This window comes from Notamacropus eugenii, chromosome 4, assembly GCF_028372415.1.
Source record: "Notamacropus eugenii isolate mMacEug1 chromosome 4, mMacEug1.pri_v2, whole genome shotgun sequence".
Classification (NCBI taxonomy): Eukaryota; Metazoa; Chordata; class Mammalia; order Diprotodontia; family Macropodidae; genus Notamacropus; species Notamacropus eugenii.
In genome coordinates, this window is record NC_092875.1 from 64729895 (window position 1) to 64753545 (window position 23651).

The following is a 23651-nucleotide window of genomic DNA, read 5'->3' on the forward strand; positions in this document are numbered from 1 at the left end:
TACCATCCATGTAGCAATTTAGGTGCCTTTGGACCATCCTTTTACACTGGTGGAGCAGTTTTCCTGATGGGGTTATTCATACTCATGATACCCATATGTGCATAACTGAGTTGAGCCCGGGCCCTGTGACCTTACTCTCCATGGTAAAGTGTGTAGAGGCCTTGTTGAATTGAATTAAATATGCAAAGTGTTACAGTCTGGGAGTCCTCGAACAAGCTTCTACAAGAACATGGGCTTGCAGTGTGACCTCATCTGTAGAGTGGGAATAATCACCCTTGCCCTGCCTGACTCACAGTGATGTTGTGCCAATCCAAGGAGATAATTGCTATAAAAAGATTTGGGGAAAGTTTAGGTGCTAAACAGATGGAAGGAGTTGTGTCATGACCATGAACTTCAGACTTTCAGCCAACTATCAGTGGGTGAAAGAGGGAAGATTCAAAGCTGAGGTGAGATAATAAGAACCCTGGAGGTGGAGCCAGAAAAGTGGCTTGAATTGTGGTGCCATTTTCTAGCGCTTGTATCTTGGACCAGTTACTTCCCTTGGGGAACTCTCAGAGTGCCCATTGACAAAATCCTAATAGTACTTGTGTAGCCTACCTGGGAAGGGCCCTCAGCAGAGGGCTTGTTACTTGTGATTGCAGTCTAATGGTCAGACAGGACAAGGGCTGGGGGGTCGAGGAATGTGACGTCTGAACTGGTCTTTAAGGGAATGGGTGAAATGCAACAGAAAAAGAGACAGAAATGACTTTCTCTCTGTGGCTTCCCACCCAGGGTCCAGATTCCCACTATGGCACCAAAGGTCTGCGCAAAGTAATCCGGGAGTCACCAACAACAGGGGCCAAGACCTGCTTCACCTTTTGTTATGCAGCTGGAAACAACAATGGCACCTCGGTGGAGGATGGACAGATCCCAGAGATCATCTTCTACACATAATGGCCTCCCTGGCAGTACTGTCTTGGAGTGGCCCTTTCCCCCTCTCCTCTCCGGCTGAGTCCGACCGTGCCAATGGGCGCGGCTGGCCCAACACACACTTCCATGTTTCTGCCTTGTGTTAGTGATGCCGCTGCCGCTCTCCCCCACAGACTGGTTTACAGGAATCCACTATAGTCACATGGGGTAGTAACTGCCTCCATTTTAGTGGTCATCTTATCCTCTGAGTTCATGAAAAGCATTTTTTTAAAAATTGTAATGAATGTAGATGCTTTTATGTTGATTAGAAGCATGAAAAATATACTTTGGTTGAAGTGGGAAACTTCCTGTAAAGAGACAATCCCTTAAGAGATTGGAGGAACAAAAAAAGGAGGGTCATATTGACCCCAGCCATCTCCTTCTCCCCCCTTCCTTCCCACATACTCCTTCCTCATACACAGGGGGAAGAGAATTTGTCCTTTGGGTCTAGGGATACAAGCCAGTGGGGTGAGGTTTGCTTCATTGCAAAGGTTTTTAAGTGAATGTCTGAAGAGAGCTGCTCTTTAAAGTTGGTCAGCCCTGTGGTGCCCATCAGTCACTCATATCCCTTTGTTAACTAGAGACAATCTGTTGTATGTCCTACAAGTGGCACCAGTTGTACTGACCACCTGTCCATAAGTGAGGGACAGCATGTGCAGAGGAGCAGACGGGGTCCCACAGCACCCAGCAGACTTTCTCTTGGGTCTAGAGTGGTGCCATTTTGTCAGTGTCCAGTAAACTTGGGGGTGACCCCAGACTGTCTTGGGGAAGCCTGTTGAGAGAGAAAAAGGAAGTCCTTTCAGCGGCAGGAGTTGTCAGGTGAACTGACCTGATCCCAGAACCCCCCTAAAACTGCCGTTGTCTGTGTCATTTATTTTTGTAGCCTGCACGTTGCAATGCATTCTGGGATTGAGCCTTCTCCTATAAGGAGGGGTATGTGTGGTGTTGGGGGAAGGGAGAGAAATCCTCATTGTATGTGTGTGTATGTGTGTGCGTGTGTGTGTGCATGTGTGTGTGTGTGTGTGTGTGTGTGTGTGTGTGTGTATCTATGTATCTATTCCCGGATGCTCAGAGCCTAGATCAGGAAATAATAGCCCAGCCCACAGGGCTGATAGTTGGCCCAGGGCTGACAGAACATTTCAGGAACATGTGGCAGACTTAGTTCACCCCCACTTCTTGTAGTCCTCCCATGGTCAGAAATGGGGTCTGGGCTGCTCTGGGCCAGTCTCTTCCTTGTTTAGTGCTTTAGGGAGTAAATTTCTCTGCAGTCTTTTTTTAAGGTTTATGCTTGTACAGAAGGGGGCAGCTTGTGCCCATTTGCTTTTTGCCTTGTTCTTACTGGAGGGAACTGACTCCAAGACCTAATTTACAACTGGATCACTTACAGAAATGTCACGTTTTTCTTGTTTGAGAATTGTGTGGGGGCCACTTCCCTGTTCCTTTTCTTTGTATCTTGGTTAAATGATGCTACTTGGATCCCCAGAGGGCAAAAAGACATGATTGTTGTTCATTTGTTTTTCTCTTCAAGGCGGTGTCAGAAGGGAGGAAGGCTCAGCTGGAATGTAGAGACAGGCCTGTCCTTCCATTCCATGTTGGAACACGGGCCTTAATTCACTTGGTTTATCTCTGTGGGCACTGAAGTGTGTTCCCAACCTGCCTCCTGCCCTCATGCCTCCTCCCTCACAGCAACGAGCCAGGAAGATGCCTTCTGCCTTGCTGTTCGAGGTCTGAGGACTTGTATCTGAGGGTGGTTTTCTTATGGGGGTGAATAGTGATCCCCTTTTCTCTTCAACAGTAGCTGTAGCTAGGCTTTGCTGTCCAGGCTAAGCTGGTATCAGGCTAAAGCTGTATAATCTGACAGAACAGAGCTGGCAGAGATCTAAAGCCCAGACTTGGTGGTGGCCAATGTTATCATAAGTCTAGTCATCAGGTCAGGAAACTGCTGTCAGGCAGTGTGTCAGCTGAACCCCAGTGAATGACCAGGCCCAGCAGCCCCTTCCTCCAAAGGAAAAGGTCTGTGGAGATACGCTGTTGCTGTCTTTGGTGAGCACTTGCCTTGCTTTTACCTTGATGTTGTTTGTGAATATCGGCATTCTCTGCCTAAAGGTGCTGGAGGGACACCATTAGGTCTCCCTGCTTCCATTTCCTCTGGGGCCCTCTTCCTTTCTCATCCTGTCCCATCCCCCTGCCCAAGAAAGCAGGATATTCCTTGGGTACTGCACCAAGCACTTGTAACAGGGAAAGGTGATTTGCCAGTTTGTGTGTGTGTGTGTGTGTACATACTGTGTGTACACATGCGTGTGTATGTGTGTACTGTGTGTGTGTCCATTCCAACAGTTTCTCAGTTTCAGTGATTCCTTCTGTTCTACAGAACCCCTCTTCCCAGAAGCCATGGCACAGGTGTGATCTCTCACACCTCACCCTATTGAAGTGATTTTTTAAAAATAAAATAAAATAAATGTGCATACATCTTCTGAGCGATGTACATTCTTACGGCTTTCTGTAGTTTGGGCATTGTAGCGAGGATGAATGGGACTCCCTGCTGAACATGCCTGTCTCCTAACGTTGGAGAGTTTCCTTGTATCATGTCCACTCTTGAATTGGAGTTGGGAATGTCTAGATTCATAAGCATTGCTATATTGATGAATGTATCTAATGATTTCTCATATTCAGTGTTCAAACACTCTGCTTTTGGCCAGCTTTGTGACTTGTAAATAGGTAATCAATAAAGGAATGGGGTTGGTTGTCTGTAATGTTTTGGAGACACAGTGTTCATTCTGCTTAGGTGCCAGAGTGCGCTGTGGGCCCTCCTCAGGGAGTACCTCCAGTAACCACTGGTCTGACATGGCCAAGTTTGAAGAATGGGGCCTTTGGGGATCTCCCACTCCCAATATTTTATGGATCCAGAGGGAAGTCTTGAGTCTTGATTTGTTTGAAATAAGGATAAAATTACCCTTGCCTTTGGGTAGGAACATAGCCTCTTTCTTTGTAATCCCATATAGGTGTGTACATAGCGGGTATTATTAAAAGGTTTGTTAATTTAATTTGTTTTCTTGCTCACTAGACAGCTGAGGTATTTGTGGGCAGAGAGCCCGCGATCCAAGCAGTCTTGGTTTGAGAAGCAGATCCCATCACAGCAGACAAGGCACCTGAGGATTGCCTAAGAATGGCTGCCCCCATGACAGTGTTGACATTGGTGATCTCAGAAGAGTCGAATGGCCCACCCCTTTGCGTCTTAAACTGTAGTTAGTTCTTTCTTAGATGCGTAGCTTGTGTGTTTCCTCCTGTCATCTCTTATGGGTCAGAAGTCACATTTCTCCTGTTTTTATTATACCAGTGAGAATGGGAAATGACTTCCTTCTCCCCCTCCCTCTCCCTCTCCAGTCCTCCTCCCTTTCTCTCCCTGCATATTCTTTGTACTTTGGATGTGCCCTGACCTGAGAAGAGTACAGAAGTATCATCTTCCTCTTTGTGGCCACAATGCCTCAGTGCGGCCCTAAGATCACTTAGCTCTTTGACTTTGCTTTGTTTGAGGTCCTCAGCACCCCTCCCCTATTTTGTGTTTGTGAAATTGCCTTTTTTAAATCCAAGTATAGGCTTTCACACTTATCCCAATGACATTTCATCACAGTAAATCTGGCCCAGTGTCTAGCTGCTTCAGAACTTTCTGGGTCTTCACTGTATTGTCATAGATGACAACACTGAAGTATGGAACTTCACACAAAGCAAGATCACACAGAGGACAGAGTCAGGTTTGACCTCAGATTTATTCCTCTTTGTTACACATGTTCATTCAGGGGATTCGCTGAATTTGATAACCACGCCATGCCTGCTCAGCAGCCTGAGTCCTATAAAGATCACTTCAGTAGGGATCGTCCAGCCCTCATCTCTCCAGCTCATCCACAAGGAACACACCAGAGGTTTCATCAGATGCTTTCCTAGTCTGTGCTTCTCCTAGTATATTTTAAGTCTATTACGCCTTCAGCATAGCTCTGATCTCACAGTCTAGTACTTGTCAAAAGAGGAAACGGCTGGTTTGGTAGGAGCTGTTTTTGATGAAGCTGTGCCAACTTGGCAGCTGGTGGCAGCGGGCCTGGACTCAGCAGACCCGAGCTCCTGTCTGGCCCCCAGCAGGTCCCAGCTGTGTGACTGGACACATCCTCTCTGCTCTCCCATCTGTATCTGCAGCATGGGGCTGATCACACCCACCTCCCAGGGTTGTTTGTAAAGTGGTCAGCATGGGGCCTGGCATGCAGTAGACACTTTAACATGACTCTTTACTTCCTCAGGATCAGTTTCCTTTTCTAAATACTCACAACTTATCTCTAAATAATTCATTTTAGATTTTGCCAGTAATTAAAAGTTAAACTTGAGGACCATTAGTTGACAAGTTTATTAACTTTTTAAAAAAACCAGAAAGGAAACACTGTGATGCTTGCCTTTCTTTGGACCTGCCTGCCCTTGCTTATCCGTGAGGATGGAGCTTTCCGAGATTGCTGCCAGCAGCTCAATGGTCATGACCACCACTTGTCCTCACCTGAGCATGTGGTCAAACTTACCGACTTCCCAGACCAGGTCTCCACTCTTAATAATCATTTTCTTTCTCAGTCCAAAGATCATTCTTTTGCTTTTTTTTCCGAAGGCAGCAGAATCCGTTGGAAGAGTCATGAAGCCCTTGTCCCTCACTGCATCCGTGCCCCTGGAGTGGCAGCCGGCGCTTAGGCAGGCCCCCAGATCCTTAGTGCTGCCCCGGCCTGGCTTCCTCTCCACACCGACACTTGCTTCTGCTTTCATCTTAGGTGTTTGTGTTTGAAGAATATGGTGGTCAGTGAGTTGTTTCTGTATTTACACTGAGCTTGTTAGGCAGCCTTTACTTCTTTGTCGTTGGAATTGTTTGCACCATGAGGTTTTAATTTAGGAGAAAATATAAAATGTTAGAGGAAAATAAACATTAAAATAGGGCAGCTAGGTGGTGCAGTGGACAGAGTGCCAGGCCTGGAGTCATCTTCCTGAGTTCAGATCCTCAGACACTTACTAGCTGTGTGACCTGGGCAAGTCACTTCACCCTGCCTCAGTTAATTCATCAGTAAAATGAGCTGGAGAAGGAAATGGAAAACCACTCCAGTGTCTGCCAAGAAAACCCCAAAAGGGGCCACGGGGAATAGAACACGACTGGAAAATGACTTAGCAACAGAACGTTGAAATAGAATTGAATGAAGAGGAATGTGGTGCGTAGGTTGGGGCCTATACTTCAGGTACGGGCTCACATCCTCTTCCAGCAAGCCTCTGCTGTGTGCTCAGGACAGAGAGAGCCCTTTCCTCCAGGATCGCTTCTGCTGGAGGCTTCAGCTGTTTTCTGAGATTTCTTCCTCACTTTCTCTGACCAGTGTCTGGCCAAAGGGCAGTTCTCCAAATGATTGAGGGAAAAGAGCACCGGGTTTGGAGGCAGAAGACATGAGTTTAAGTTCTGGCCTTGCTGCTCCCTCAACTCGGGGTGCTTTTAGGACTGTTAGATCCAGAACTGGGCTGCAGGACTTCCCAGGCCCTTCCAGTCCCACAGCTCTGCATGCGTGTGCATGATCAGAGTTCATGGTTTCAAAATTGCCTTCATGTCGTCTCGTGGTTCTGTTCATGTCACTTGGCATCAGCTCCCCACGGTCTCCCAGGTTTTCATGAAGCTATCCTCTTCATCATTATTACAGCCCCATAGTATTCGGTCACTGAAACACCGTCATTTGTTGTTCAGCCTTCTCCCGTGAGTTGACACCCTCTCAAATTCCCATTCTTTGCCACCTCAGAGTTAAGTTTTTGTACATCCTCATCCTTAAGAGTTGGTTTGCTTATGACTCTACCTTGCCTCTTGTTTCTCCTTCCCCCTTCTTGCCTCTTTTTGCTGCTGAATGAAATATTCTTTAAGTGTATGATTCTCTTAACCTTCCTGCACTCAGCCATCTCCAATAAGAATAAGGCTCAAGTATCAGCCCCTCACCCTAACCCTGCCGCACTGGTTGTATGGACTTTTATCTAAAGTCCTGTTGTATGGACTTTTATACCCTGATTATCTAAAATGATTTTCCCTTATCTTACTTTCCCCTTCCTCTTCCCCTCTCTCCCTCTCTTTTCCCTCTTCTTTTAAGATAGCAAGATGATCTTAACACCTCTTAAAGCCAGTCTTAGGCCTTCAGCCTAATCAGACACCTTCTCTGAGCACCAGTGAGGACACACGTGTCATCTCCCCTGAGTGTAGGCTGCTTTTCCTTAGTTCCCCATTCACTTTTTCCCTTTCTCTAAACTACTGCGTTTGGAATTCACTTTGTGTGGAGTTGTGGCCTTTTCAAAATCCTGTATTTCATTCCAGGTCTGTTTCCCCCCAGTAGGGTTATTCTGGTTGCTGTCCTTGACTGGAAGCCCACGTTGACTGCCTTGGTAGTGATCACTTTCCAAGCTCTATAGCGGTGGCTCCTAAGGCTTTGGGGAGCCAAATTATGCTGTGTTTGTACTTGAAGTCCAACTGGCTGCTTGCAGAATTTCTTCTTCGACTAGAAAATCTGGGTTTTGGCTGTTATATTCCTGGGAGTTTTCTTTTTTCTTTGTTAGGACATGACCAGTAGATGTAATTTTAGGTTTCCACTTTTGCTCTCTGGGTCTAAGAAAACTACTTTTAACCCACTCTCCCAAATTCTGGAGTGCATATCGCACCAGGCCTGGCTTTTTTTTTTCTCTATCAAAAATTATAGGATGGGGTATGAAGTCCCCAGCCCACCCCCTACCCAGGTTTCTGTCATTTCTGCTTCAGTATCCACTTCTTTCTTGTTGATTAGAATTAAATCCACAATAGCAATTCTCCTTGTTATTTCCTCAACTTTTTTGAGAACTTAAATTTTATTATTAAGGCAAACCAAGAACATACTGCTCTTTCTCAAGTTCTGTCAGATGTCCAGATAAAGCCCCTCATCGCTACCATGTGTCTAGGACAGGTTTGTAAGCTGTTCCCCAATATCTCTCTCTCTCTCTCTCTCTCTCTCTCTCTCTCTCTCTCTCTCTCTCTCTCTCTCTCTCTCTCTCTCTCACACACACACACACACACACACACACACACACACACACACTCACACTCACTCTCACAATATTGCTATTATTTCTACCTCCACTGATCTTCCCCCAGATGTTCTCTACTATACTTCATCCGTTCTGGTTTTTGGATCTCCATCTGTGAGAAAACCTCATAGACCTAGAGCTGGAGATGATCTAGATACACTCACGGTGTGATTCTGCCCCTTCTTTGGCTATCATGTTCCTGTGAAGAGCATGTTGCCCATAGAACCAAAAACACCCCGATTCAGATCTTGCCTCTGGCTGTGTGATCCTGGGCAGATCACTTAGCCTCAACCTAAATCAAGTTGTCTGTTATCTGCAAAATACCAGACTGTTGGTGTGAGGCCTCAATGGAACTAAAAAGCAGTTTGCAAACATTCGGGGCACCCTACAGGGCATACTGAAAGTTGGAGGGCAGCTTCGACCTTTGACTTGGGACCACCCTGCATAAATACCGTCTTAGAACATTTGCAGAATCAGCCATACCCTTCCAGAGCCACGTTCTCTAAGTCCCATTCTCTAAACTATCAGTGATAACTGTGAGGTTGAATTTTCTTCTTTTTGGTGGGATCCTTTGTTCACCTCATTTGTATTGAGGAACCAAAGACCATGGACTGTCTTGCTGGCTTCCTTCTTGGATATTTCTTACCTTGTGGAGATGACCACTGGATGTTTTCTGCTGTTCTTACTTTGTTGTAGCTGTGTCACTCCAGTATGTGGTTTAGCATACATTTATCGTAAATCATGCATGTGACTGTACAGAGAAGCATACATATACAGCTGTACATGTATAACACATATAAAACATACACAAACATACATGCATGGAGGTAGTTTTCTCCCATTCTCTCCCTTTTCTCCTTAAAAATCCTCGTGATCAGATCTGTAAGGATCCAGATAAACGTGAAGTTTTACTGGCCAGTATTCCATACACTCCCTGGGCCCAAATCCTTCATGCTCATATTTGGAGCCACAGACTAAGAATCCTGATTCTGTTTTCATACTCCTTAAGCAGTGGTCTCCCACCTCTGCCTTTTTCGTCTGAGGTGCTCCTGCTGTCCATGAGCAGCAGAGATGAAAACTCCCTGCAGCAGCGTACCTTCAGTTTGGAGCCCAGAGCTTCATGATCTTTGTTGATGTTAACCATCACTGTGTCAGCAAGTATGGCTATAGGAGTGCCTACTGTGTGCCGGGCCTTTGCTAATCCCTGGGGATGTAACAGACAAGAAAATAGGCCATACCCCTGTGGAGCTCCTGTTCCAAAGGAGGGAGCGTGCGAACATCTGTGCACAAGCTGCACGTAAGTGTATGTGTGTAAACGTAAACCCTCGGTAAGGTAATCCATCAGGAAAGAGTTGATGAAGGGTGCATGTTTAGCTGAGACTTCACAGAAGCCAGGAGGGAGAGGAAGGGGAACATTCCAGCCATGGGGGACTGGAAAGGCACAAAGTGTGGAGATGTGCAAAGAGCAGCAGGGAGGCCAAGGTCGGTGGGTCATGGAGAGAGGTAAAGAGTGGGAAGCTAGGAAGGGACCAGGTTGTGATGGGCTTTAGAAGCCAAACAAAAATCTACATTTGGTCCCTGGAGGTTAATGAGGAATTACTGTAGTTTTTTGAAGCGAGGTGAATGAGGTGGGGGCAATGGAAGGGTGCTGGGGGGATGATGAGGGTCAGGCCAGTGCTTTAAGAAAATCACTATGGCCCATGAGTGGAGAACAGGGAGACCTTCCAAAAGGAAGGCTATTGCAGCAGTCCAAGAGTGAGGAGATGAGAGATGTCATGAAGGTAACATGGACAGGCCTTGGCTACAGACTGGATGTGGGGGTGGGAGGCGATTACAGAGTAAGGGTTTAGGAATGACACTAACACCTCGGTGGTGACCTGGCTGGAAGGATGCGGTGCCCTTGGCAGTACTAGGTTTGGAGAAGGGGAGAGATTGAGGGGTAACAAAACGAGCTCAGTTTTGTCTATGTCAAGCTTTCCAGTATCTATGGAGATGTATAGGAGGCAACTGGAGACAGTCCAGAGCTTAAGGCTGGATAAATCTAAGTCATCTATACAGAAGATGGTCATTGGATCCACGGGAGCTGATGTGACCACCAAGTGAAGTAGTGTACAGTAGAGGACCTGGCAGAGATGGAGAACCAGGAGGAGAAAGAGAAACAGAAGGAAACAGCGAGGATGTAGATGGAAGAGAGGTGCCCAGCTAGGTGGGATGGTCAGAACAGATTTTTGAAGGATGCCAGAGACATGGGTATGTTTGTAGGCATCAGGAAAGCAGCCAGTAGAGAGAAAGAAGTTGAAGGTTGAGACTTTTGAGACTTTGGAAGCAAATCTGCTGAAGAAAATGAGACAGAATGAGAATTATTTGTTCGGGGTGAGGGGTTTGGGTTGGTGAGGAATAGGGCTGCCTCTTCATAAGGTGTGGGAGATGGGAGGAAATGGCATCTGAGTGATGTTTGGAGAGAGCTCTCAGGAAATGACCTCAAGTGAGGGTGTTGGAAGAGGCATCTTTGGAGGTTGAAAGAGACCTCAAAAGAGGTGGGAAATCTGCCAAGGAGAGAGGGAGAGTGAAATCACCAGTGAAAGAGGGCCCAATTGAGATGCTAGAACATGAATTTGCAGTGGACCCAGTCAGTGTGGTTTGCCATTTCCTCTTCTCCATTCAGAAGCATGAAAATAGGAGAACTACTGGATGAGTTGTGGGACTAAGGGTAAAGGCTAGGTATGGCATTAAGGGGGTAAGGAACTCAGAAGAGGGGTGAGGTTGAACTAGCTCATCAAGAGGCCAAGATGAGGGAAGTCATGAGTGTAGCAAATTCCTGGCAATAGAGAGATCCAAGACAGTTCTGAGGGATCTGTGAGGAAAAGATGCCATCCACCTTCAGAGAAAGAACTGGTGGACTCTGGATACAGATTGACATATACTGTTACTTGGGGGTCTTGGGGTCTATTTTCCTAAACATGACTAATATGGAAATGTTTTCTATGACCACAAAGTATAACCTTGATCTTCTTGGTAATGAGGAGGGGAAGGAAAGTGGGAGAGAATTTTGAAATTGCAAAAAAAAAAGTTATTTTTTTTTTATGTGTCACTGGGGAAAATATTAAAAAGTGCATAGCAAGTACAGTGGGGAGATTGGAGGTCAAAATGAAGACGACAGTTATGATAGGTCAAAGGAATGATGATAAAATGATAAAAGACTGATCAGATAAAGGAAGTTCTGGGTTTGTGAATATGAAAATGGAATGCTTTGGGTTGATGGTTCCATTTGTGTGGAGATGTGCTAGGGTGAAGTAGGTCATGGGAAATGAGTAAATTGAACTGGGAAAGTAGGGGATTAATATGATAAAGTCTCATAGTATGATGACAGGAGTTGGGTAGGGGAGAAGGACCAAGCTAGGCACTGAACTTGCTGAGGGAGGAAATTAGGAAGAGTACCATCCTGGAGATCAGTAGAGATATTAGCTACCAAGAAGCTTGACTGGGTGAGAAATATGGGTTGGATCAACCTCAAAGATTCTCTGGTTATAGTGGTAGAGTCTGAAAGTGGCCAAGGGCAGCCCAATGTTACGGCTCCCTCTCCCACCAAGTACGTGGTGGGGAGGAGGGGATGGGGAAAGAGGAATGAATAAAAGTGCACCTAGTACTGGAAAGGGTGGCCACATCACCAGGAGGGAGCTAAGCTTCTTACTTCTGGTGTTAGCACTGGATCCTACGTGCATCATCACCAGTGGAGGCCAGTTGGTTACATTCTAGACCTACAACATGGCACGACAGGATCCCTCTTGTATACCTACTTCCATGCTGACTTTACCAACTACAATTATTCTTCTTTCCCTGATCATCCATTATTCCTTGAAGCATGTGAAAGGAGAGTTCACCTGTTCCCTTCTGGAATGTCCTAGAGCGATTAGCGCCAAGTGATTAGTGGCCCTTCTGCAAGGATTCCACATCGGCTCTTCAGCTTGTGGGATACTGTTTATTTAGGGGATACTTCACTGTTAAAAAGGGTAGAAAATTCCTCAACCTAAGCATTTCCTGTAGCCCTGTTCCTCTATTCCTTGCTCCTATATGATGCATACTATTAATGTGACTTATTCATGTTTCGATTCAAAAGCCCAGCATGAGCCCAGTCTTTGAAGCCCTTTGCTGGCCTGAGGTCCTGATGGAGAGCCAGCGGTGAGGTGGGGTCCTGGGTCCTGAAATCTGCAGAGAACTGATAAAATCCAGCTCTGAGCTCAGATCCTACTCACAACCCACTCAGGATCCTTTTCTTCATCTGTATTAATATATTACTGTATTAACCTAAGGCATTTCAAATGCCATCCAATAAGCAATCATTAAGTACTGTCTATTGTCGAGGCACTAAAAACAGAAAATCAAAAATGAGACGGACGATCCATGCTTTCCCATTAGGTGAGCTTTGATGGTATCTGACAGTACTTGGCTTCTGGGAGCCTGAGAGCACATTTTCATCCTGAATATTATTTTTGATTCTCTGTGAAACACTTTCTCCAACATGGTTGGCAGACCTGAGCTTGACAAGACAAAAGCTCACATGAGAAACGGTAATAATAAAAACGTGCCCCTTTCTCTAGTGATCTACCATTTTGAAAGATAAGCTTCCTCCCAAGGGTAGGTCAGTTCTTGTTCCCAGCTGCCCTGTGGCTGTAGGGGGTGGAGCCGGGATGGGCACAGAATCTTCCCTTTACACTAGGTGGATCTGAGGATCTCAGCCCCTTGAGAAAAGGGCCTTGCCAAGACTCCCTCTTATGCAGTTTCATTGGTGCTCAGATCTGTATGTGTTCTCCTGTCTGCTCTCAGACAGATGGTATGATGAGGTCAAGTCTTTGGTATGTCTGTGAAATAGGAATGAGAATCCTTGCCCTGTCGACGTCATGCGGCTGTGGGCATCCCCACAAATGACACCATCCCCTCTCTTCTAAGGCTGGGTGAAATCTTATGGGCCACCTGAATCAGCAGAGAGCAAGTTCAAAGTGGTTTTGGTCTGATAGTGTTTTAGCATGGTACTATTTTTTCATAAGGCGGCACTGGGGTATGGTTTCTTAGTCAAGATGGCCTCTGAGGCTTCTGGTTCTGACATCTCCCACCTCAAACTTTATGTCCCCAAGAACTATGCAGTATAATGCTCCAGTGCTGACTAGACTCCCCCAGGGACACCCAAGCAAGGAAAGCCTAGGCCTCAAGTTCTTTTTCATTTTCGTTTATTTTTTTTAAAAAAGCCCCTAAATTCTATGGCTTCCAGGAAGCATCAGAGAAATGTGAATGCCATTTCTGTACACTTTGTAAAGCAGTAACTAAACTCACAATGGACGCTCGCTCGCCTGCTGTGGAGCTGTGCAGGTACGATCTTTATGCTGGGACTCAGGTCTGGAACAGGGATAGTCTTCTAGCCTCAGCCAAGCCAGACATGTGGACCAAAAGAAGTGACTTGACAGGCAGAGATTCATGTACAGACTGGGCCAATGCTCCCTTGGACCGTTGCCTTTTGAGGGGAGGAAGTGAAAGGGCGCTTGGGTTCAGGTCTGCTTGCTGTGACCACGAGGGACCGGTGTACCCCTTTCCCCTGCCACACATACTCCTCGTCGGACCCTCTCCTGGGGTGCCAGAGGTCTTAAGGCGTTTAGTCGTCCTTGGCGCTGGCTGGGGAGAAGGGGAAATGCCCAGTGCACATCCTCAGCTCTTTGAGAGCGACCTTGGGGGTTAGGGATGGTAAAGGAGCCGCTGTCCCTGGACACTGGCAGGGGGTGGGACTGATGATGGAGAGGAAGAGGAGACAAGCTGACCTAGAGTCTCTGGACAGCCTTTAGTGAACGGGAAAATGGATAAGGGGGGTGGGGGTGGGGTGGGAGAGGATGAGGGGTTTGGGACAGCATTGAGAGCAAGGGTGTTTCAGGCCCTACGCCTTGTCCCAGGGCCACCAAAGGAGGCCCAAGTACCCACTGTAGACCTCTCTTGAGGCTGCTCGCCAGGCCGCGCCACCGTTTTGGGGTACAGCCGGCTGAGCTCGCCTTTCCCCGAGGTGGATGAGGGTATGTGAGGGGGGCCTTGGCTGCTGCAGGCAGCCCTGCTCCTAAGTCCCCATCCTGCCCTTCCAGGGGAGACCCAAATTCCCCAGGGCTTTGGTGCAGCATTTTTGGCTCCGATTAGGGTGGGGTGGGGGGAGAAGAGGGAACATGCACAGTAGCTTGAACCACCCTGCATGTTGGGTGAGACCTTGGGGTAGCATCTACTTTCCCAGCTGTGGGGCCTAGTTCCCCCTTCCCTTTGGTTTCAGACTCCCCCAGCCCCCTCTGAGAGGGGCTGGGGGCTATCTATTTCCACTTCCCTCATCTCGCTCCTAGCTTCTGCCCCCCTCAACCACTGGATGATCAAAGTGCACGGGTGAACCCCCAGAAGACACACAAGGGGAGGTGGGTGGGCGCCTCAACAACAGAGAAGCTGCCTCCTCAACTCCCTCCTCCCCCCGATATAACAGCCTTTCTGAGAGAGGAGGAGAAAAAGGCTGGATTTTATAACACTAAGTGGTGAAGGTCAAAGTGAGGAGGAGGCGCGGCCTAAGTGCGCTTAGAAACGAGTCTGGGGGAGGTAAAGGGAGGATGAGGGGGGAAGGGCTTTCTTGGTGGGCTTCGTTCCTCGGTGTAGTTTTTAAATATTTAGCGCTCTCAAGGTGGACTGGACGAGACACAGATGTAGGAAATTCTGCCAAAGTCTTGCTTGGAGCAGGTGAGCCCTGGGCCCAGGGGGGTGGGGGCTGGGGCTAGTGGTCCCCCTTCCCCCCCACTGGCTTCTCTGTTCTGGCCTCTCTCTAGGCCGCCTCCTGCCCCGGCTGCAGGAGGCAGGGCCACAGGCAGGGGCCACCCGCCTTCTCCGGGGCCAGAAAGGGTGGAGACGCTGCTGTGGTCAGTTGTCCGCCTGGGCCCCAGAGGCTCACTTGTGCCGCTGTGTGGATTTCCTCTTCCTCCTCTTGAAGAAACAGCAGCACCTAGAGGGCAAAGGAGACAGGGTCACTGCCAGGCACTGCAGGACACAGGCCCACCTCCCCTTCAACACACTTCCTTGGCTCCCTTCAAGCCTCTTCCTCACCTGAGTCATGCCCACAGGAGGTGGCCACATTCGTGGCTGACCTCCCATCTGAGCATGGGCTCCTACACCTGCTGGCTCTCACTGCCCCCTCACCCAGTGATCTCAGGACTTTCACAGGCCATGAGCCCTGCTCCCTGACCTGACTCAAGAGCTAACCAATGCAACTCCACCCTGTCCTCTGTACTTGGGTTTCCATGACTCTGGTCTCCTGGGTCCGACTGATCCATCTTCCATACCACGTGCCTCTTTTCCTCTTTTTTTGTCTATACACTCTCTTAATTGGTGGACAGAGATGCCAGGCTGGGAGTCAGGAAGACTAGAGTTCAAATTCAAATTCAAAATAGACTGTTCCTAGATGTCTGACCCTGGACTTGTTTGCCTTAGTTACCCCATCTGTAAAATGGGAACCATGATGGCTCACCTCCCAGGGTGGTTGTAGGTACCATATAAATGTTATTATTATTAATCACCACTGACCTCATCAGCTCAACTATCACGTCTCTACCAACGTCTTCTAGGCCTCTCTCCAGCCCTAGTCTCTGTCCTGAATGTCCAGTCCTGTATCCCGTCTGCCTAGAGAGCATTTAAGACCGGATGTCCCCTTCCCACCCTGCCAATGACACTGGCATTTCTGAGTTTCCCAGGGGCTCTCCCGCTCCATCTTGTCTCTGTGCATCCAATCAGCAGCCAAATGTTCCCCCTTTGCTGTGCCCTACCTTTCTCCATACTCACTCCACTCCCCTCCCCATTGGCTGCCCTCCTGATGGGTCTTCCTGCCTCTCAGGCCAAAGTGTGCCCACATTATTGCTCCAACCCCACAGGCTCCCATGGCTCCCTATTGCTTATTTTGTTTCTGAAAGGTCTTCACAGGTGGATCACATGCTTCCCAAGGCTGCCCTCTCCAGCCCAGACAAGCCAGACTTCTCTCCACTCTTTCTGCATGGGCAACTGTCTGTCCCTCAGCCAGAGTGCCGATCCCTCTCGCTCTCAAGGTGCAGCCTAAGCACCTGATCATGCAATGCACTTGTTATCTGTATATTCTGATACAACATGTATTTATTCTCCTGCAGCTACCACCCTGGGGGCCATGACTGCAGCCCTGGACTCTCGCAGCAGCCTGCTGGACAGTCTCCCTGCTCGGGGTCTTCCTAAAATGAGGCCTGACCATGTCACTCCCCCGCTCATGACACCTTCAGATCAAACCTAAAAGCCTCTTTCGCCTTCTACCTCGTTTCCTGTCTCTCCCCCATTCTCTGACGTGACCTTTGGTTGATGCTGTGTGTAGCTTGGAAACACAGACTGTGCGCCCTCCCCCGCTACACTGCAGCTCCTTGAAGGCAGGGACTTGGCCTTTCTTTGCATCCCCAGTGCCTGGCACACCACAGGTGCTTAGTAAATGCTCCCCAATAGAAGGGGACACTCCCTCGTGCCCTGGCACAGAGTAGGGAAGAGCAGGGCCCCGCCTCGGCAGCTTACTTTGTCTCATCGGCCACCTCCACTTCAGCAGGGGCTGTGATGGGGGCGTTGGAGTGGCCGGCCGTGGGGTCATCGGTATTTAGTTCACCATTGGTGGAGCTCATCACCTGGGGAAAGCAAGAGGGATGGTGGACAGGGAAAGCATGAGGCCCGCAGGATGGCTGGGGGGGGGCCTCCCTTGGTCCCTCCCATCCCAAGAGATCACTGTCCAGGGGAAGTCCCTCTCCCAGGGGCAGGCGCTCAAGAGAGGAGCTCCTGAGGCACAAAGAACTGAAGAGCTAGTAAGCACAAGTCAGGACTGGAATTCAGCTCTGACTTCAAGCCCAGCCTTCCCCTGCCAAGGAGGGAATCAGATACATAGTAAGGGTAGCAGAGTACATTCCCCATCATGCCAGCTCAGAGCCCCAGTATCATCTCTGACCCTCCCCGTCCACATGGAGCCGCTGATCCGTGCCCTTCTCCATGCACTACTGTCGCCTCTCACTCGGCTCCCTGCCTCCCACTTTACTCTGCAGGTGAGCTTTCACAGATCACAGGGGCCAAAATCACCTTCCCAAGTCACCTGGGTGACTGCATTCTGCCACGAGGATAAAATGCCAAGTCCTAAGACTCCCCACAGTCTGGCTCCACGTGAGCTGTGGCCCCCTTGACCTTCCGCGCCCCACCCCCCTCAATGTCTGTGCAGGCACTAAGAGGTCTCCATCCCTTCATTACAGAGTTTGGGCATGTTCTTTCACCCCTCCCCATCAGACTCTTAAGTGACATGTGGTGATGAGTCCCTGAGGTACTCCCTTACCTGGTGCTTGGTGTGGGACTGAGCCTTGTCCCGGTTCACTGGCTGGACAGGGACATCACTGTGGATGGTACCAATTGGGGTTGGCTGGAAGGCAGAACAAAGTAAGGTCAGGGGTGGTGGGCCCCGTATCTGGGATCCACCTCCCCACTGTAACAGAGCAGGAGGGTGGGTTGGTCCCCCAGGGTGGGGGTGATGTCCTACCAGGGGTTTTCCAGCCCAGTCATATTCATAATCAAACACAAATCCATGGCGGTCAAACAGGTCCGTGAAGAGTTTCCGTAGATAGTCATAGTCAGGTTTCTCAAAGAAATCCAGCCGCCGCACATAGCGCAGGTAAGTGGCCATCTCCTCTGCAGAGAAACAAGGGGAAGGGGATGTCATGTAAGGAGCCTGCCTCCTGCTATAGTGATTTCTACAAGGTGGCTGTTTGGGGCACAGAGGCCAGGGCTGTCTCCTTCATTAGACTCACTCAGAGAGGTCAGCAGGACTTTCTACCTGCTCATATCAGGACCCTGGGTCACCAGCCTCACTTCTCCTCCAGAGTCATCTGAATCCAGTGATCAGATATTCATCAGGATGACTGGAAATGACCCAGGATGAGGCAACTGGGGTTACATGACTTGCCCAAGGTCACACAGCTAGTGAGTGTCAAGCGTCTGAGGTGAGATTTGAACTCAAGTCCTCCTGACTCCCACACTGGAGCTCTATCCACTGCACCACCTAGCTGCCCCTATCAGGGGCATATCATATCAGGACCCCCATGGGGAACTGCCTCATCCTGGGTCATCTCCAGTCATCCTGATGAATATCAGCTCACTGGATTCAGATTACTCTGGAGGAGAAGTGAGGCTGGTGAACTGCACAGCCCTCCCTCACTCAAAACAAAGTCAAGTGCAGGTCATGTCATTATTTCTCTGATGACATGGTCTTCTTTGGCAACGAATCACGAACGCGTATGTGTGCAAGCACGCATGCACACACACACACACCAGGACCCCAGACCTCTCAGCTACCCCAGGGCCTGGAAGTAGCACCTGCTCACCTCTGGAGGCTTTGACCATCCAAGGTGGCTGCCCAAGTCCCAGGGCCTCTCCTCAAGGTGATGTTGGTCTCAGTCAGGAGGGTGGGAACCTCTTGTGGGTAAGTGGCAGGAAGCAGACTTAAACCAAGTATACTTGTGATGAAAGAGACTCTGGAGCACCCAGTGGAGCAGCCTGGGTTCTTCCTGCCACCTGATGTGGCCTAGAGCACAGAGAGGTTCCCCACGAGCCCCAGATAGACACTGAGGGGTATGAGTGCAGAGACAGAGGCTGAAGAGAGAAGGGCTGCTTACCTGGGAAATTCTCACAGAGCACCTCCACTGGCGTGGCTCTCTTGGTGTCCCCAATCTTCTGATACCGTTCTTTTAGGGTGTCTGCCTAGAGGAGAAAATCAGAGCTGGGCCAAAGCTCAGCACTGCTGCCCACGCTGGGGACTCCTGGACTGGAGGCTGCTTGGACTAAGGTGCTGCTATCTCTAAGAATCCTTTCCAGGGCCAGGCAGACTTCTTGGTGGGTTCCTGCCATACCATCACACTCACTTGAGATGGCCTACAATGGCACCAGCATGCATACAAGTGTCCCTTTGCCTACTGCTCCTGTAAAACATCCCTATACTGTCAATGAAGAGGGGAACCTGAGCCTGACCCCAGAGGTCCTGGCTAACTGCTGCCTGCTCTTGACCTCTGAAGCTGAAAGGCTGCAGAAGGCAGGCCTGCCACACACCAGGCTTTGGGCTAAAGTAGGCAATCTGACTGTAGTCTCTTAGGGTGAAAGGCTGGATGTGGGGCACTTGGTTCTTTGGTAATTTGCTCTCTCCACTGGGATCTGTAAAAGGGAAAACACCATCCCAGCTCCTCCCTAACCTTCAGGGGGCTTGTGTGGAAAAGGTGACATGATAAAGTGGGTTCTGGAATGAGCCAGTACAGACAGGTTGACGCAGATGGAGGAGATACAGAACTCAGGTGTTTCCAAATGGCCTGAGCACACACAACAGAACAAAGACAAAGCAGGGCATGCAGGGCGCAGTTAGCTACACTTCACACCAAAACAGGAAACGCCATGTTGGGGTCAAGGGGCCAGAGTTAAGGAGATCCTCAGGCCTGCAGCCGCTGGTCACTATTTACCTTAAGGCCTTGCCAGGGGAGGCTCCCACGGAGAAAGTACATGAACATGTGGCCTAGTGCTTCCAGGTCATCCCGCCGACTCTGCTCTGCAGAAGGAGCACATGGGAAGCACCTCACAACATCAGTCACTGCCTACCTACTGCGTGTCTGTGGGGACCCTGGGGGTTATGGGCACTTTCTCTCCTTGGACCTCCTGGAGCCAACTGCACCCCCTAATACATTTATCAGGGATGCTGCCTGATCGCCCACACTGGGGTTTAACCAAATCAGACTGGGAGCACAGTGAGTGAAAGCACTGGGCTTGTACTGCCACCAGCGCCAAACAAGCCCTTCCCCCTGCAGGCACAGAAACTGCTGAAGGAAAGAAGCCTGGCTCCAAGAGGGAGATGCAGCTCTCTTGCCTGATGGAGATATCAAAGACAGATCTAGAGACACTCAGGGCTGCTGGGCTCCAGAGGGACAAGCAAACCTTGGACATGCATGGGCACCATGGGGTGCTAGGGCCACTCTCTCTGCCAGGCTAGGCTCCCCTCCTCCCAGGTCAGCTTGGCCCTCCCAATATGAGCACATGCACATCTCCTAGGCCTCACCTGCAGGGGATGGGACCCCAGGGTGGGGTGTGAGGTTCTCTAGAAAACCAAGTCTAACATGGCCCCTGTTCTTTCACCAAAACTCCTTCTTATTCTATTCTCTTTGAACACCACGCCTCTACTGTTTATTCCTCTAGGACTTCACTATAAGTCCAACATTCCTGGACTGACGCCTTCACCTCACTTTCACACTCCCCACACACTTAGCCTGTCCACACTCAGCCCCTAAACACGGTCTCTCCCTCCTCTCTGCAGTCTGGGTTCTCTATCACTTCCTGGGCACCAAGCTGCGGCTCCCCACTGTGCCACTGTTCCCTCATCTGTTACAGAAGGCTCTGTCCAAAGCGCCCTCCTGCCCAGGAGCCCCCAGCAGTTACCTTTCCCCAGGTGTGTGTTGATGCTCATGTAGCGTGCCGTGCCTGTCAGGCTCTTGTGCTCGCGATAGGGGATGTGCTTTTTGGTCTCAGGGTCGATGTACTCCTTGGCCAGGCCAAAGTCAATGATGTGGATGGTGTGTTGGCGCTTGCTCCCTGGCCGGCCCACCAGGAAGTTCTCCGGCTTCACGTCACGGTAGATCAGGCTCTTGGTGTGGACATATTCCATCCGTGTGATCTGGGGGATGTGGAGGCCGTGGAGATCCCTTCACCTCAAGGCCAGGCCTCCTAGTGCCCTGGCCCCTGCCCCTTCTATGTCCTCGCCTGCCTGCCGCTGCCCCCTGTTCTTCTCAGGCCTCTCTCTGCTGCTGTCATGTCTATTTTCAGCCTGTGTCAGTCTCTGGGCCTGGAAATGAGCAAGCCCAGGGTAGGCCCTGCTTCTCACCTACTTAAAACCCCTCCAAGCAGAGGAGGAGGAGGATTACCCAGACTGAAGAAGAGATACCTGTGGCCAGACTAACACAGAGGGGCTTCTTTAGACTGAAAAGGGAGCAGAAGAGAGGTGTGTGTGTGGTGTGTGTGTGGTGTGTGTGTGTGTCTGTGTGTGTGTGTGCGCCAGACTAACACAGAGGGGCTTCTTTACACTGAAAAGGGAGCACAAGAGGGGTGTGTGTGTGTGTACATATCTACATATGGGGGAGAGAATCTGTCCCTCAGAATCAAAGTTCTTGAAGGTAATGGCCAAAAGGACAGCCCTGCCTGCCCTCCCCAAACAGGGTCCTATAGAGGTCTCAGAATTATAGCCCCTGACTAGGAGACAGATGGGACCTGAGGTGAGGACTGGGGGGTCCTATAGTTCCTGGGTACATGGTCAGGGTCTTCTCAGCTTCTCTCCCAGCATCCAGAGCTGCTTCTGTCCTTTCCCCAGACTCTCCCTGCTCTAGCGACACTCAGTGGCCCACCTCCCCACTTCTCTATGGGACTTCAGGCCCAGGCCACAGACCACAGACCACCCCTGCCATGCTGGGCCCCTCACCAATTGGATGGCAATCATCAGCACGGTTTTCAGAGTGAATGTCCGGTCGCACAAGTCAAACAGGTCTTCCAGGCTGGGTCCCAGCAACTCCAGCACCATGGCGTTGTATTTCCCGCATGGGCCAAAGTAGTAAACCTGAGGAATCCCTTCTGCAGGAGACAAGAGAGGGGGAAGGAACGGTAGAGATGAGCAGTGAGGCCGCTGGGGAGTGGAAAGAACCCTGGCTCTTACTGGCGGCTACCTGAATGACCTTGGGCAAGACATTTCCCTCTACAGTAAGGAGGCTGGACTAGGTGACCTTAAATGGTCCTTCCATCTTGACATCCCTTAGCCCACCCTGGAGTTCACAGAGGGAAACAGTGGCCTCCAAAAGTCCTTGGGTCTCCCTCCTAGGACTGTACATGAAGACTAGTTCATCTGCCATGGCTCCTGCCCCCATCTTCTTGTCCTCAGGTCCTTCCAGTGGTGTGATCTCTTTCCCCTCGCCATCTGGGCACTCTGACCATATTCATATTCTTCCTAAGACATGGTGTCAGATCTCCCAGAAATTACCAAACAGTGACGGGGGGAAAAAGGGGTGTAGGTGTGTGTGTGTGTGTGTGTGTGTGTGTGTGTGTGTGTGTGTGTGTGTATGTGTGGGTGTGTGTGTATTCATGCATGTGTGTGAGTTGCCCAAGGCCACACTGTAAGTCAGTGGTGGGATAAGTACCCAAGCCTGGGCCTCCTGACTCTCCGGATCAAGGGCTCTTTCCACCATACCCAGATGAGTGAGGTAAACAGCCATCTCACTATGCTAGCTGCCCTGTTCCACTGCAGGCTACTAAGGTATCTTGGGGGCTGGGCAGTGGCCACGCCCCCTGTCACTAGGGCCTCCCCTTCCTCTCACCCCCCATGGGGCTCAGCACTGCACCCCATTCATCTCAGACTGCAGCAGCTCTTAGACTCTCTCTTCTGTTCCACTGAACCAACACACTTTTCCATGCCTATATTTGGCTTGTCAAAAAAACTAGAAACTGGCTTGGGGAAGTGGGCCTAGGCCTCAGTCCCCATGGCAGGCTAGGGGTAGGCATAAAGACCTGGGAAGCTATCCTTGATTCCTTGAAGGTCAGAACTGGAAGGGATCTTAGGGCTCATAGGGGCTCGTAGCGTCTAACCCTTACATTTAACAAAGGGGGAACCTGAGGCCCTGGATAAGGGAAGCAACTCACCCAAGGTCATACAGAGTTGGGCCTTGAACATGGGTGTCTTGACTCTCAGACTAGAATAATATTTCTTCAACCCCGACACTGCCTCCCCTGGCTCCTGTGAGGCAATACCTGACTCGGAGCATATCTTCTTACCTGAACTGCCGAGCTGTTTGTAAAACCGGTACTCCAAATGCAGCTGCGGGGCTCTGGACTTTATAGGTTCCTTCAGAGGGCAGGGAGGGAGGGAAGGAGAAAAGAACAAGAGGCAGAGGCCACAGTTAATGACATGAATGGGCCCAAGGAAGAGCCAGGTCAGAACTACAACAAGGCTGCCATCACCAGCAATCTGGTCGCTGGAATCTCACAAAAAGGATCAGATGGAGAGAATCCAACACAGGAAAAGAAAAAGAAGGCTGCTTTGGGGGAAGCTTGGGGCCTGCTGAACTCTAAGGAAGGGTGACTCCATTAAAACCCCCCTGAAGAGAGAACTTGCTGAGGGGACCTCTGGCTTCTGACACTCGAGACTCAGCCTCTAAACCATGGGCAGAACCACCCCGACTCCATGGAGCTGGTCCCATCTCCAGCAGAGCTAACGGGCCTGTCTTGTTGCTGAGGTTCTACCTATATATAGCTGCCTCAGATCAACGGCCTAGGATGTGCCAAGGAAATAAATTACATGAAGACAGAATCCATGGCCTTGGCCCTGTTGGTACAGGTCAACACTAATGTAAACTAATTTCTCAGATCCATCTGAGATGTAAAATTGTCCCCACGATAGGCAAAGGTGAAAGAGTTCTGGGCTCGGAGACCAGAGATCTGGTTTCCAGTCCTGACGCTGCCACTGAATTACAGTGTGACCTCAGGCAAGTCCCTCT

The 23651-nt window shown here is 49.8% G+C and overlaps 2 protein-coding genes across 18 annotated transcripts in view; one reads left to right on the plus strand and one right to left on the minus strand.

The window, feature by feature from the left end:
• The window catches only part of BTBD2 (BTB domain containing 2), a 68731-nt gene extending 65030 nt beyond the window's left edge, over positions 1 to 3701 (plus strand). The window contains exon 9 of the mRNA XM_072601495.1: positions 772 to 3701. Within this exon, the coding sequence (XP_072457596.1) occupies positions 772 to 933 (162 nt within the window). The 3' untranslated portion in view covers positions 934 to 3701. The remainder of the gene's footprint in view (positions 1 to 771) is intronic.
• Positions 3702 to 13254: 9553 nt separating this feature from the next.
• Positions 13255 to 23651, minus strand: part of CSNK1G2 (casein kinase 1 gamma 2) — a 97683-nt gene continuing 87286 nt past the window's right edge. For 16 of the 17 annotated variants that reach the window (XM_072601503.1, XM_072601510.1, XM_072601511.1 and 13 more), the window contains 11 exons: positions 22930 to 22999; positions 21590 to 21738; positions 20557 to 20791; positions 19590 to 19675; positions 18759 to 18843; positions 17627 to 17775; positions 17426 to 17509; positions 16630 to 16736; positions 15631 to 15726; positions 15002 to 15052; positions 13255 to 13710 (listed from right to left, as the gene is read on the minus strand). In XM_072601503.1, coding sequence (XP_072457604.1) covers positions 13587 to 13710; positions 15002 to 15052; positions 15631 to 15726; positions 16630 to 16736; positions 17426 to 17509; positions 17627 to 17775; positions 18759 to 18843; positions 19590 to 19675; positions 20557 to 20791; positions 21590 to 21738; positions 22930 to 22999 — 1236 coding nt within the window. In that variant the 3' untranslated portion in view covers positions 13255 to 13586. The remainder of the gene's footprint in view (positions 13711 to 15001; positions 15053 to 15630; positions 15727 to 16629; positions 16737 to 17425; positions 17510 to 17626; positions 17776 to 18758; positions 18844 to 19589; positions 19676 to 20556; positions 20792 to 21589; positions 21739 to 22929; positions 23000 to 23651) is intronic. The other variant, XM_072601512.1, reaches the window with a different exon arrangement.